Source organism: Ailuropoda melanoleuca, chromosome 17, assembly GCF_002007445.2.
Source record: "Ailuropoda melanoleuca isolate Jingjing chromosome 17, ASM200744v2, whole genome shotgun sequence".
Taxonomy (NCBI): domain Eukaryota; kingdom Metazoa; phylum Chordata; class Mammalia; order Carnivora; family Ursidae; genus Ailuropoda; species Ailuropoda melanoleuca.
In genome coordinates this window covers 30239908-30254001 of record NC_048234.1, presented here as the reverse complement: position 1 = coordinate 30254001, position 14094 = coordinate 30239908, and the positions used below count along the sequence as shown (strand labels likewise).

The following is a 14094-nucleotide window of genomic DNA, read 5'->3' as shown; positions in this document are numbered from 1 at the left end:
AGTATCTCTTCTTTACCTTGGTAAATGCGACCCTGTCTACAACAGGAAGGGTTTTATACAAGAAGGAAATTCACAGGTGCTTTGAAAACTCACAGAAGGGGATCCAGCTCAGATGAAGGAGGTGAGAGAAGGCATCATAGGAGAAGCGACAGGAGTTGAAGGGGGAGAAAGGATCGCACAGGTGCAGACAGTGGAAGGTTGTATAACTGCACTGCATTAAGGGAACTCCACAAGGCCTGCAAGGCTGATAAATAAAGTGGGAGAGGAGGGGACACGCGGGGCAGCGCAGGCTTAATGATGAGGGACGAGTGGGGGGCAGGGCATCTTGTACTTTCAACAAAATGTCAAGACATCAAAGGATGTTTTTAATTTGGTTCAGAAATATCACTCGGGCAGCAGGATGGGGCGAACCTGGAGACAGGGAACCCGTTTAGGGAATTTTACAAGGATGCAGGTGGGAGAAGGGACAAACCAACAGACAGCTGGAGTGGAGGGCTGGACGGGGGTGTGTGTGTCTTGGGTAAGCTACCAAAGAGGGGGACTAACATGCTGAGGAAGGCAGGGCTTGTGACCAAGGGTTGGTGAGGGATGGCTGCTTTCCGGGCTGAGAGAGGCCTTTTCCTGTTGTGTTTCAACTTTGTGCGAGGCCCCAGACCCCAGCCACTTTGCAGAATCTGGAAGATGGGTCAACATGTTACTTACCTCAAAGTATTACATCATGACCCTACATGACAGAAACAGATTTTCTAAAATGTGTGTTGGACGTTCTTTCCCGGACATAGAATATACACCTGTATGTGAAAAGGGTCAGATGTTTTCCACAACTATCTGCTCTGGGTACATTAAGCCTCTAGCACGTACAATTGTAGTGAGTGTCACACGAATTCATCTGATACCCACTGATTGAATAAGTACTGTGAAGTCTACCATAGTGCTGTTTTGCAAAAGGACCAGAGGAAAAATGTTGGAAATACTGGAAAAATAAATCGGCCACTAACACTAGCCCTGCTTGTCTTTGGCAGATTTTTTTTTTGAACTTTTTAGTTATAGGATGATTTTATCTGAAGTGTTTGACAAATCCTGGGTATAAAGAAATAAGACTTCCGTGGAAAAATGGTTATTCAGGTCCTCTATTTTTTTTAATTCCATTAGTTGTTTTTTTGGTGTTGAGTTGTAAAAGTTCTTTGTATATTTTATTATATTTACCCCTTATTGGATATAACATTTGCAAGTATCTTCTCCCATTAAATAGGTTGCCTTTTTGTTTTGTTGATGGTTTCCTTTCTATGCAAAATTTTTTATTTTGGGATAGTACCAATAGTTTAATTTTGTTTCCCTTGCCTCGGGAGACATACCTAGAAAAATGTCACTATGGCTGATGTCAGAGAAATTACTGTTTATGTTTTTGTCTAGGAATTTTATGGTTTCAGGTGCCACATGTGGGTCCATTTTGAGTTTATTTTTGTGTTTCGTTCTTTTGCATGTAGCTGTCCAGTTTCCCCACTACCATTTGTTGAAAAGACTGTCTTTTTCCCGCTGTATAGTCTTGCCTCCTACGCCATAGGTTAATTGACCATAAAAGCATGGGTTTATTTCTGGGCTCTCTGCTCTGTTCCACTGATCTATGTGTCTGTGTTTGTGCCAGTACCGTACTGTTTTGATGACTACAGCTTTGCAGTAAATCTTGAAATCTGGGATTGTGATACCTCCAGCTTTGTTCTTTTTCAAGAATGCTTTGGCTCTTTGGGTTTTTTGTTGTTGTTGTTGTTGGTTTGTTTTTGTAGTTCCATACAAATTTTAGGATTATTTGTTTTAGGTCTGTGAAAAATGCTGGTACTTTGATAGGGATGGCATTAAATCTATAGACTGCTTTGAGAAGACATACATATGGCCAAAAGACACATGAAAATATGCTCACCATCACAAATCATTGGGGAAATACAAATTAAAACCACAATGAAATATCACTTTATACCTGTCAGGATGGAGAAAATAAAAGAGACAAGAAATACCAAGTGTTGGCGAGGATGTGGAGAAACAGGAACCCTTGTGCACTATCGGTGGGAATGCAAACTGGTGCAGCTGCTATGGAACACAGTATGGAAGGTCCTCAAAAAGTTAAAAATAGAATTACTACATGATCCAGTAATTGCACTACTGGGTATGTACCCAAAGAAAATGAAAATACTAATTTGAAAAGATACATGTGCCTACCTTTATTGAAGCATTATTTACAATAGCAAGATATGGACGCAGCCCAAGAGTCCACTGATAGATGAAGAAGATGTGACACACACACACACACACACACACACACAGGAATATTATTCATGCATAAAAAAGAATGAAATCTATTTGCAACAACTTACATGGACCTGGAGGGTATTAAGTGCAATAAGTCAGAGGAAGAAAAATACCCTATGATTTCACTCAAGTGGAATTTAAGAAACAAAAGAAGAAAAAGAGAGACAAGAAACCAGACTTGTAAACAAAGAGAACTGGTGGTTGCCAAAGGGAGGTGGGTGGGGGTGTGTGTGAAATCAATAAAGGGCATTAAGAGTCCACTTCTACTGATGAGCGCAGAGAAATGTACAGAATTGTTGAATCTATAGTGCACACCTGAAACTACTATAACACTATGTTAATTATACTTGAATAAAAAAATTTAAATAAATAAGGCTTCTACCTCTTAAGATAAGGAAAGATAAGGTTAAGATAAAGAAAGATAGGGGCGTCTGGGTGGCACAGCAGTTAAGCGTCTGCCTTCGGCTCAGGGCGTGATCCCGGCGTTATGGGATCGAGCCCCACATCAGGCTCCTCTGCTGTGAGCCTGCTTCTTCCTCTCCCACTCCCCCTGCTTGTGTTCCCTCTCTCGCTGGCTGTCTCTATCTCTGTCGAATAAATAAATAAAATCTTTAAAAAAAAAAAAAAGATAAAGAAAGATAAGGTCATAGGTCTAAAGGTTGATTTTTTTTTTCCTCTAGAATTGAGTTAAAATATTTTCTGTATAGTTAAAAAACGCTGGTTACATACATTGGCTTTGCTTTGGAACACTCTCTCCTGAAAACAGTCCTCGCCTGCAGGGATGAGAAAGAGAAAGCCATGCGTACTTTGGTTTCTGCAACATGGCAACATTCTTAAAACCAGAAATGACATGTGCAAGGAGACTAAAGACCCAGGAAAATATGTGCTTCCATCTACCCCTGCTTAAATCTTCCTGAAAATCGGTATCAGAAAGAAAAATGAAAAAAATTAATTCCTTTTGAAAAATGAGCCTTTAACCTATGGATTGGTTCATTTTTAAAAGGAATTAGATTCTGGGCCCACATATCACCCATTCAAGAGATAATGTGTGCTCTCACCTCCCACTAAATATGTTGCTATGACTTTTAAATGGAGGGAACATTTAACAAGAAGTAACCTAGGGAAGGCAAGTCTAACTCAGACATCAATAATTCATTTATCAGAAATAGGAGCAGTGGTATGAAATGCCAGGAGACTCTTTCATTTGTAGGAAGGCATGTTCTATTTTAAGCCTAGAACAACGCAGTCACCTTTATTCGACAAGCTAATACGAATGGAGGCAACGCTGAAAGGAAGGACAGCTTTTACAGTCTCCTCTGCTAAGGCTATTTCTTTATGCACCTGTTATGGGGGATGTGGAAAAGTGACAGAAAAGCAATTTTGATAAATTTTGTACTTCTGAGGTGATTTCCGTCACCCCAAAGCTTGAGCACGAGAAATGAAATCATGTCGGTCTAAGAGAGATGATTGGCATGGAGCTTTGAGGGTGCTTTCTCTCGTGGCACTAAAACCCAATCAGCCAGGTCGTAGCCTGTTATTTCATTCCCATATCCCCCAAGCATTTAGCACAGAGCCATTCACAAAAAGTAGGGTCTTGGCGAGTCCCGGTGGAACGACTGAGCAGACGTAGCTGAGCAGGAAATGTTGCCAGATACAGTCTGAAGCCTACTGGTCAGATCGTACGAACAGGAGGTATTCGCACAGTAGATACCTGAAGTGCTTCATTCTGACGATGATTAGAAATTCCTCCCCTTCACTATCTTGCATCAAACTCAAAGACCTGCGCTCTGCTCGAGGAGATGGGGAAATGGAACTGCAGAAACGCAGACTTGCTGTAGACCGAAGGAGTCCCAGCTCTCACCACATAAAGCAGCAGCAGAACTGACCGAAACCTCTAACCCTGGAAATGAACAAAGACCTCAAAGTCTTACATTAAACTTGAAATGTTCATAGGCACATATATTTTGAGAGGATTGTGATTTTTAATTGATTATTTACCAAGAACCAGAAAGAGGAATAGAACACATAATTAAAATAATAGCTGCAATTATAATTAAATTTTCTAGAACCTCATATGCAGTCAGTCGTATGCTTGGTGTTTTGTGTATTTTACTGCTAACCTTTAGAAATATTAATATAATAGTTTTAGAGATTAAAACAACAACGACTTCCACTGGGAGCCTGCTTGTTCCCTCTCCCACTCCCCCTGCTTGTGTTCCCTCTCTCTCTGGCTGTCTCTCTCTCTGTCAAAAAAATAAATAAAATCTTTAAAAAACAACAACAACAACAACAATGAAAAGGACTAAAGCTCAGAGTACTCAGGCCCAAAGGTTATAAAGCTAATTAAGGAGAACCAAAACTAACCGTCGATTCTTCGGAACTACAAACCCGCTGCTCATTTCCTGATGCCAAGTGACTTCTGTTCAAACAGAATCATCTCGCTTAAAGACAGAGCCATCAATCACATCTATAATTACGGTCTAATGAGCAGAGAGGATATCTTAACCCCAAATGCCTGAATACATGGCTTGTGTTTGGCCAAGAAAAAAATCAGGCGGCACTCCTGAGCCCCAGGTCATGCTCATAAAACAGAGGTAGGGATGCTGCTGTGGTACCCCTGGAAATGCCATCTTTCACTGTCAAGACTAAAAACGCAAGCACGTATCTAGCACAATGGCTGTATGCTCCAGTAACCAAGCCCGCACCGCTCTCAATGAACCACGGACGGTATCCGAAGGGGTTACCACAGGACACATCTGAATATGCCCGAGCGAGCAGGGCCATGCTGATATGCCTCGAGAACAGGTCTTGGGGTGAGCCAAGTTTGAAAAGAATCTTCGCGAAGGATACGGTTTTTTTTTTTTTTAAAGATTTTATTTATTTATTCGACAGAGATAGAGACAGCCAGCGAGAGAGGGAACACAAGCAGGGGGAGTGGGAGAGGAAGAAGCAGGCTCATAGCAGAGGAGCCTGATGTGGGGCTCGATCCCACAACGCCGGGATCACGCCCTGAGCCTAAGGCAGACACTTAACCGCTGTGCCACCCAGGCGCCCCGAAGGATACGGTTTTTAAAAGGCAGCCTGTAAAAAGCCATCAAAGCCAATACTCAAAGGGTTGTCTATGTTAAGCCCAGCCTCTGTGGTTAGCGATGTTAGTCACACGTCCCACACACCCTGGAAAACAGTCACCATCACACCGAGAGTTTCATTGCAAAAACTCGCCACATGTGAATTCAGACAGTACTGCCACAGGGTACGATACGTGTCCGGTTTCTACCTATAGCCCGTCTTGCCCCTCGATATCCTGCACAAACAATACTTTGGGTGTTAACGTGATCTAGTCTTTCCTACAGCTTTCTGTGCCTCCTCGCTCTCTACAGATGTTGATGGAATAGGTCAAACTGATGGATATCGTATTGTAGAGCTCTCCCATATGCTTGCATGGAAAGACAAATTTCTTCTGATACCATCGATGTATTAGAGATCAATGTAAGCATAATGTGAAATTGACGTGTGTTGATGCACAATTTTGTCCTAGAAACTCTGAGTGAATGTAGAAAACGCATTGCCATGGGAATACACAAAACCCACACAGCTACACACCCGAGGAGCCCCACAGTCCACACCTGTCCACACCTGCTGTGGCTACTCCCTAATTTTGAGGAGCTTGCCATCCACTTCACAGTAACTGCCACGTTGCCATGCTTCCAACGGCCACCCGGGGTGGGGGTGTCCTCCACTCTGCTTAATTTTCCCCTCTCAACTGATTATCCTCCCTATTCTTTGTTCTTTTTCAAAATTTTCATCTTTTTCTCTTTTTCCCTTCATTTTTTTCTCTTGCACACGGAGCGGCAGGCACGTGAGTAGGAGCAGAGGTAACATGCACGCCCTTCCCCAAGCAATTTTCAGGTGTATTTCAAGATAAACTGGTGCATTTATTATAATTTTACATATTTCTTAACCACTTAACATGGACTGGATACAACTGGGCTATTTTTTTTTAAATAGGTCTTTACCATTTTCTGTGCGTGCATCACCGATGAAGTTTTTGAGTGTTGAGCTCAAATTTCACTGTCTTGTTACTTGGCGGTTTTAGATTTTGCAGAACGCAAGTGTTTTTAGGAAAGCCTATGTCAAACTATAGCAGAATGGACTGCATGTTGAAATTTATCAGGGGTGACTTTTATGGTATTGAAGCTTCAGGATTCTTCATCATTGTTTCAGGCTAGTTTGTAATTTAGGTTAAATATATTAGCTCAAATTGTCTCAAAATTATGACCCTTGGTGTGAAATTCACTAGAACTTTAAACGGTGTAATCTGGACAGCGATGGCCAGGGCCGAAAGATAACCATCCAGTTTAATTTAGGTCCCTTTCCTTTTTAGTTTAGAAAGTTCTGAAATATTCTGTCGAAGTCAATTTACATATTAATGCTTTCACCATTGAATCTGATCAGTAACATTTACTGAATTATTAGCAAACAGCCTGCTTTCCACAGTAACTTTTTCGAGGCTTCTTTGTAGATGGTGAAAAGAGGGGAAAAAAAAGAGAAGAAGAAAAAAACCCATATGCAGTCACAATTATCTAGGTCAGATGGTTTTATCTAAACTTATTGACTTAGTTAACCAAATCACACTCGCTGAGAAATTTTTTCCTAAAGAAAACACAGGCTGGAAATAGCTCGTAATAAATGGGCAAAACACCTCTCTTTGCTACTTCTGAGATGCCAGACTAAAACATGTAAGTAAAAATCGAAATGATAGCATTTAAATCACAGCATTATCCTGGAGGAGCTCTGCAGCAAAAGGAAAAAAGCCGGTGTGATCTAGAGATTAGAAATATCTACTAATCCTTTAAAGAATCTGGGTCATCTTAAGCAAGAAAAGCCCTTCCCATTTACTTTCTGAAGAATGTTAGATATTCCGTGGTACCAAATGGATGTGCACTTTCATCCGCTCTTACAGAAACTACTAACTGGAGAGTGGAGAAGTGGTTAAATGGGTTTCTACGGCTCTTGAATGTGAAGAAAGGTAATGGGTTCTGTACATGGCGAACCTTCTAGGCAATTCAAATATAATAGTGGAAAACACAGTCCCTCCAGAAGAACAAAGCAGCTAATAAGAAAGCCCCTAGCAGAGACCTCAAGCACAGGGGTCAGTGAAATTTGCTGAATTTAACAGAAAAAGTAACTCTTTTGGGGTACATTTTTTTTTGCCTTTCCCTTTAGCACCCCACCCCCCAAAATGGATCACAGGTCAATTACTTCGTGAGGGGCAATATTCCCCAGCTGGGCCCTCAAGATATGGAAATGCCGAGTCATTCCCCAGGGTTCTCTCTGCAACCATTCTTACCATGGAGACCACCCCTTTTTATTATCCAGAACCTTCGGTGGAAAGACACCTGGTCCCCTTGGAGCAAATTTACGGATCATTTGTTACCAAGGCTTTCTAAGGAAATAGTTCCCTCAGCGAGAGTAGAAAAACAAAAATCCTTGGCAGCCACAGGCCAGCCACCCCTCAACTGGGCCTTACTTGTTCTCGTTGCTTGCGTCATAACGAGGCATTGGGTCCAGGTCATTCCCATTCACGTCACAGCTCGCTAGAGCGTCCTACGGCCGCAGAGGAGAGAGCAAGAGGAGGAGACAGACGTTTAGTAATTAGCCACTAATCTGAAGGCTCATGAATTCTCAAACACATTTCTGCAAGAGGGTAATTAGATTAAATAGTACATTCAGGCTTCGGTGGTGTCAGGGTGCCTTGTTCGGTAATCAGCACTGTTGTATTTTCCTCCTTGAGGTAAAGAAATACTTTCCAGAGACCAAGGAAGAACCCAGGCCATTCTTGCCAACACATTTTCCCTCATCTCTGCAACTGACCTCTCACCCAATTCCTCTGAAGAGGTTCCACCATGACCACCTTTTCGGTGAAGTATTCTTGGACTCTCTGGAAGCAAAACGATTTATTTTCCAGGGAGTCTCTCTCTATTCCTTCCTTTTATTTCTGGAGTGCATAAATTCCTTATAATTCAAAGAGTTTTGAAGATAATTCGCAAATAACTGGCAAGGCAATTAAAAATCAGTATTAGAAATTTATGATATTAGGTATCGTGGTACGTCTATCAGGCAATAGTTGTCTGGTTTTACATGTTGTATCTACTGTAAAATTCAGTAAAAAAAAGTCTGTAATTCAGACTTTTTACTAATACCCAATGACCCTCTGTCCCAACCAAAATAATGAACAAAGTTTTATTATAGGTCAAGGCTTCAAAATGAGACAAAGGCATCTCTGAAGCCAAAGCTGGATCTGTGCGCTTTTAAAAGTGATTGTGAAATATCTCCACATTTCTACATTTCTGCCTTTTGATTTTCTAAATTTCCAAAAAGAAATTACTGGCTTAGATCTTTACTCCAATTTGTATCACAGTAGGTAGGACTAATTTAGAATGTTTTGTATTTTCCGACGCTTTAGGGTAATTCCTGATTTCAGTTTTAGTGAAAGTCAACGCTGTCTTTGTTTTTTAGCTTTGTCAAAGGCTCTTGTTTCTGAAAATAATGTGCACTGCACAGAGTCTGATGTCCGGAGAAATTACGCAAAACACACGGGACATATAAAGGTGGCGGGTAAGTCCCTGCTTCTCCTACAATGGTGGCCCCGCAACCCCCCATACTGATCACTAAACCATGAACAGTGTGTATCTCTTCCAACTAATTTTACTTGTAAGGAAACAGAGGCCCAAGACAGGCTAAGTCACTTGGCCAAAGGTATGAAACAAACCAGCCTATGGAACCAAGATTGGAACCCAGGCCACGTGCCCTCCCTGACCCCATCCAATGTGCTTTTCTCTACACTTCACCAGCTCCAACAACAGGACAACCGAGAAGCATTGGTACTGCTCACCACACAGATATGTTCTAGAGAATTCTCTTTGAAGGGGGAAAAATGAAAAAGGCAAAGAATGTCATCCTAATTAGGTCAAAGCTGTCTGCATTTCATCAAATACAATCCTTGCTGGTGGGAGAGGGGGGGACAGGAGCACCCCATAAAAGCCACACTGTGTATGACCAGAAAGACTTCTCTGCTGGGAGAGAGGTTCCCCATAGTTCTATTCTTTATATGACCTGGGCTCACTCCCTGTAGCCTTCGGGCCCCAGCTTCTACCCTATCGACGGAGGAGATGGAACAGAAATTTCTTTTCAGCTCTCAAATTCTATGTTGTGAATGCCTGAGTGTGCTTGGAGGCAGGTAGAGAGCAGCCACGTACATGTTTGGTTCAAATGAGAAGGAAATGAATTTGCAGTTCCTTCTCTCTCTTTTTAACCATAGGGAAAAATCATCTACTTTAGTGGAAATTGTTTCAATATGTCATTGTAAAAAATTAATTTGTGAAGTTTCTTGGCTGACTGTTTGACACAAAACGGGTGACAAGGTGGAAGACTGTGAGGAAAGACTCAAGTGTGAGGTGACACCAGGGGGTTCGTGTGGAGGAAGGTCTTCGTGGGTCAGAAATATGGGTCACTGTGAGCCAGTGGGAGTTTCCAGGGCGCCAAGGAAGTGGCTTGGAGGTATCTTATGTGCAAAAACAAAATGGAGTCTCTTCAGGAAAATTAATTGGAGATTCAGTATCATGAAATAAGTGAGACTGAGCAAATGAGAAAGGAACATTGGAGAGAATATGGCAATCTCTCTCTAAATGGTTTCATGAGCAGCTGGAGCGGGGGGGGGGGACTAGAGGAGACATGGAGGTGAGGTGATACTTGGGGTGCCCAGAAACCAAACCTTCCCTTGCTGAGGGGGACAGAGATACAGAGAGAGAGAGAGAGATCAGATTTCAAGAAGACATCATATCCCTCTCTCTGAAACTTGGCCTTAAGGAGAAGGTGAGGTCCATTCTGCATGAGCCAAGGACAACATCCCCCAGGGCCGCTCTGTGTCCACTGAGGCAGCAAGCACGCCAGGATGGCAAGTCCTTTGTGTTGATGGGCAGAGGGGACCGCAGGGCAGGGCCCGCCTCACCCTTCTCTGCCAGCTCAGGGCACAGCGGGGCGGGCTGGGCTTGCTCAAGTTACTCTTTTAATGACCGTGAATTGGAATATAGAAGACCAAAGTCTGCAGAACTGGGGTCCTCCCAGTTATACAGCTCAGGATTCTCTGTGGGTCCCCTCTGTAAACACTGGGCAGAGCTTCCCACCGTGGCCCGTGACTTTCCTCCATTAGGGTAAGAGTCCTGCAAAGGGAAGTAAAGCAGACTTCACCGCGATTTCGAGCTGCTTGTATTTTCAGGGATAGGAGAGGAAACTTTAAGCAGCTAGAAAATCACTGATTTTAAGATAAACTTTTTTCAATACCAACATGAAATGTAATTTAGGGACACTCGATGCAGCCAAACTTTTGGAATTAAAAGGAATCAGGAAGGAAGGGGGGGGGAAGTGATTGTCATTTAAGTGGCAATGCAGTGATATCAGTGTTCCTAGGTGGAAACTGTTGTCACCAGAAAAGAGGTCTGAGGGGAAGTCGGAAGATATCGGTGTGAGTGGGAGCCACGGGATTTTCTGCTGAGCCCTTGTGGGAATCAGAGTTGTATTTGCAGAAAATAGGGGATCGTTGCAGGCTCTTTATAACAGAAGAAATATTTTAGAGAGAACACTAAGGTGTCAGGAAACACAAATTTGGAGCTGACAGAGAATGGCATATTGAGAGATAATCACGGCACTCTCAAGCGAACTTAGAAAGGAGAAGCCAATGGAAGGAATGAGCTTGGAGAGCAGAGTGTAGAGAGATGATTGACACATTGCCAGGCAGCAGATATCACAGTGGTAGATGGGATCCAGAGGCCCAGGGGGCAGAAAGTGACCCCAACGGTCAGTGGGCACTGGGTACCAAAGGCAGGATTTTCAATCAAAGTACTGAGTGTCAGCACTTCCACTTGCTCTGTGGTCTTGGGCTCACCCTACATGCTCCTGGAGTCCCGGGATCACAGTCCCTTCTTAAGAAAGGGAACTGACTGCTTCCTTGGACTAGGTTGATCACTCTTGTCCTTTGAAAAAGGAGGGTAAAGAAAGAAAAAAAAAAAAAAAGAGAGAGAGAGAGAGACAGACAGACCAGTAGAGTAACTTGAGGAAAGTTCTAAGTCCGCTTTTGTCCATACGAGAAACAAGAGTGTGTCGCATGGCTGTGTGGAGGAAGAGCGGTCATTATCAGGAGCAGATGGGGCTGGGGGAGTGGTTTCTGCTGCCTTATCGACACCCGCTTTTTGTCATCAGAACATCAAAGGTGCTTGAAAGTTGAAAGCAGTATGTCATGCTCCCTATACTCAGAGAGGGCGTCTTTTTCTAAAATGCCAGTGATACGCAGAGCCTACCGTATCCCTTAGCTGCATTTTTCAGTAGTACCCCCACTTGCTGACAATCCTCACACGAGTCCCCTTATTTCCCAGAAGGGAAGGGGTTCCGACCACAGCACACACTCACATAATTCTGCATCAGATCCGGATGGGTTCTCTCGATGCCGTCATCCAGGATGGTCACCACGATGTTCTTCCCCGTGTAGCCTCTCTTCCAGGCTCCTTCGATGTTCATGTCTGATTGGCAGGGATGCGTGTTGTCACTGCAGTGCTAAGGAAGGAGGAGGGAGAATTAGACAGTGCAGATGACTAATAATCAGAAGACGGGAAAATCACCTGCTTGGGGAGATAATGGACTACGTGAACGGAAATGTGGTGGTCGCGCACAGAGCAGAAGCACGGGTCTCTAGCACAATTAATGAGAGAAGGTAGGAAGGGTAGATGTGGGGAAGGCAAGCGGAATAGAAATCTTCTGCCAGCTTTGCCCTGTCCTAATGCCACAGATCCTTTGGAAAAAATAGAGTCCAGTAAATTACATCCCAGCAGCACAATAAGGAATGTATCATTTTATCGTTGGCCCGTATTAATGACACATAAGATGGCATTGTAACATTTCATTTATAAACCCAAACTAGGCAACTGAAGAACACACATTTTATAATTTCTTCACTAGGCACCTGGAAGCCAAGCTTGCCAAAGCTGAGAACTCAGACATCTTTTGGACAGCGTCAGCTGGAGGGGTGCTACTGTCCGAAACCCATGAACGAGAAAAAGTAACAGTTTCGTCAACCTTCTGCTGAATTAACCGCAGCTGTCCTACCATGATAGGTTGGGGGCAGGCACACTCGGTCAATGGTACTTGGAGAAGGGAAAGAAGAAGGAAACCGAGTGCAGACAGGAAATGTGTGTGAGGGATTCAGAGGGCAGGCTGGAGAAAGCTCGAATCTTAGCTCATTAGGTCTAGTCATTTCATTCCACGATGGCTACAACATATAAACCCAGCAAGAAACGCGTGAAAGCAGCGGCTCTTCCTGATATGCTAGCATTCATCTAACCCACAAAGTGGCCCGCTCCAAGCCCATCTCTTTGAAATATCCCTCTGAGTAGTGCTGTTTCCCAGGTTCTCAAGACTTCGCAGAGGAACAGAGGAAAAAAGACGCACTGTCACACAATGCCGTCGTAACATGGGCCACCCCAGATCTGACCATTCTCCATTGTCTTCCTGCCTTTGTAACAGTTCAGCTCTTCAGGAGGGGGAGAGAGTGCGAGCTTGGAAGGCTCTGACCATAATGCAGATGCCCCTGCAGCTGACTCACATTACTGATCCCCCACTACACGCGGTGGGCAGGCACGTACGGTTCCTGTCCTAATGAGCCCTCCAAAGGGGAGACACAGATCATCAACAGTGCCATTCAGAGCCCTCCTTGGGTTTTAAAGGAATGAGAGAGGGTGATATGACGGTGAATGCCGAGGGAGCACTGCACACCCGTCTAGGTGGGATGGGAGGTGGAGGCTTTGGTCTCAGGAAGTGAAATCAGAGCTGATGCATGACTGGTGAGAAGGAGCTGCTCTGCCCAAGAGCCTAGATATCAGTGTCTCTGTAGCGGACACAGTAAAAGGGTAACGTAAGGTGGGCAACAGCTTAGCGCACTGAAGAAAGAGAAAGAACATGGCATATGGCTGAAGCTCAGGGGAATGAGGGAAAGAATGGCCTGGAAGACAGCCAATGAGAAGGGGAAGAGAGGTCAGACCATCCAGGGCTTTGCAGGCATGACTGGGCTTTTATTCTAACTACAAACTAAATAAATGGAAACTCATCTCTTTCCAAACTTCATCCAACAATATCCGGTGCTACCGAGAGACAGATACCGCTAACAGCCTCCGACATGAATTCGTAAATCTATTCTCCAAATGAGACTGCCTTTTGTAGAACGTTATCAACACACTTAAGTAGTTTCCAGGATTCTAACAAAGGGTGTGCCCATTTTTCACCACAGGTAATACCAATTTCATAGAGAACGGGAGGTTTATTTATTTTCTGAACATCTGTTTCTTTCTCACCTTCTTGACTTTTTCTGGCATTTGAGGCCCTACACACACACACACACACACACACACACACACACACACACACGACACCGACCCTAATTCCTCTCTCTCCACCTCTCCCCACTTTTCCAGGCACAGCTTAGCACCTACACATCTCTTCTCACAAAGACTTATGGCCTTCAGCTGACCCATTGGTCTCTTCCCCATCCCTGAATTCAAGGATACAGACAGAAAGACAGACGGACACACACACACTCTGTCCGATACAATCCAACCCCTACTTAATAAATTCAGCTGAAGTGCTCTTGACTGTTGAACCTTGTGTGTGAATTTTGTCCTATTGATTGCAAGCCCCACTAAGACTAAGCATTAAACCAAGTCTAACCTCGGATTGTGGTAAATA

At 43.6% G+C, this 14094-nt stretch overlaps 1 protein-coding gene across 1 annotated transcript in view; it reads right to left on the bottom strand.

The window, feature by feature from the left end:
• PCSK5 (proprotein convertase subtilisin/kexin type 5) overlaps positions 1–14094 on the bottom strand; it is a 309676-nt gene that overhangs the window by 170346 nt on the left and 125236 nt on the right. The window contains exons 4-5 of the mRNA XM_011231366.3: positions 11770–11913; positions 7835–7911 (exon numbers count right to left, since the gene is read on the bottom strand). Coding sequence (XP_011229668.1) covers positions 7835–7911; positions 11770–11913 — 221 coding nt within the window. The remainder of the gene's footprint in view (positions 1–7834; positions 7912–11769; positions 11914–14094) is intronic.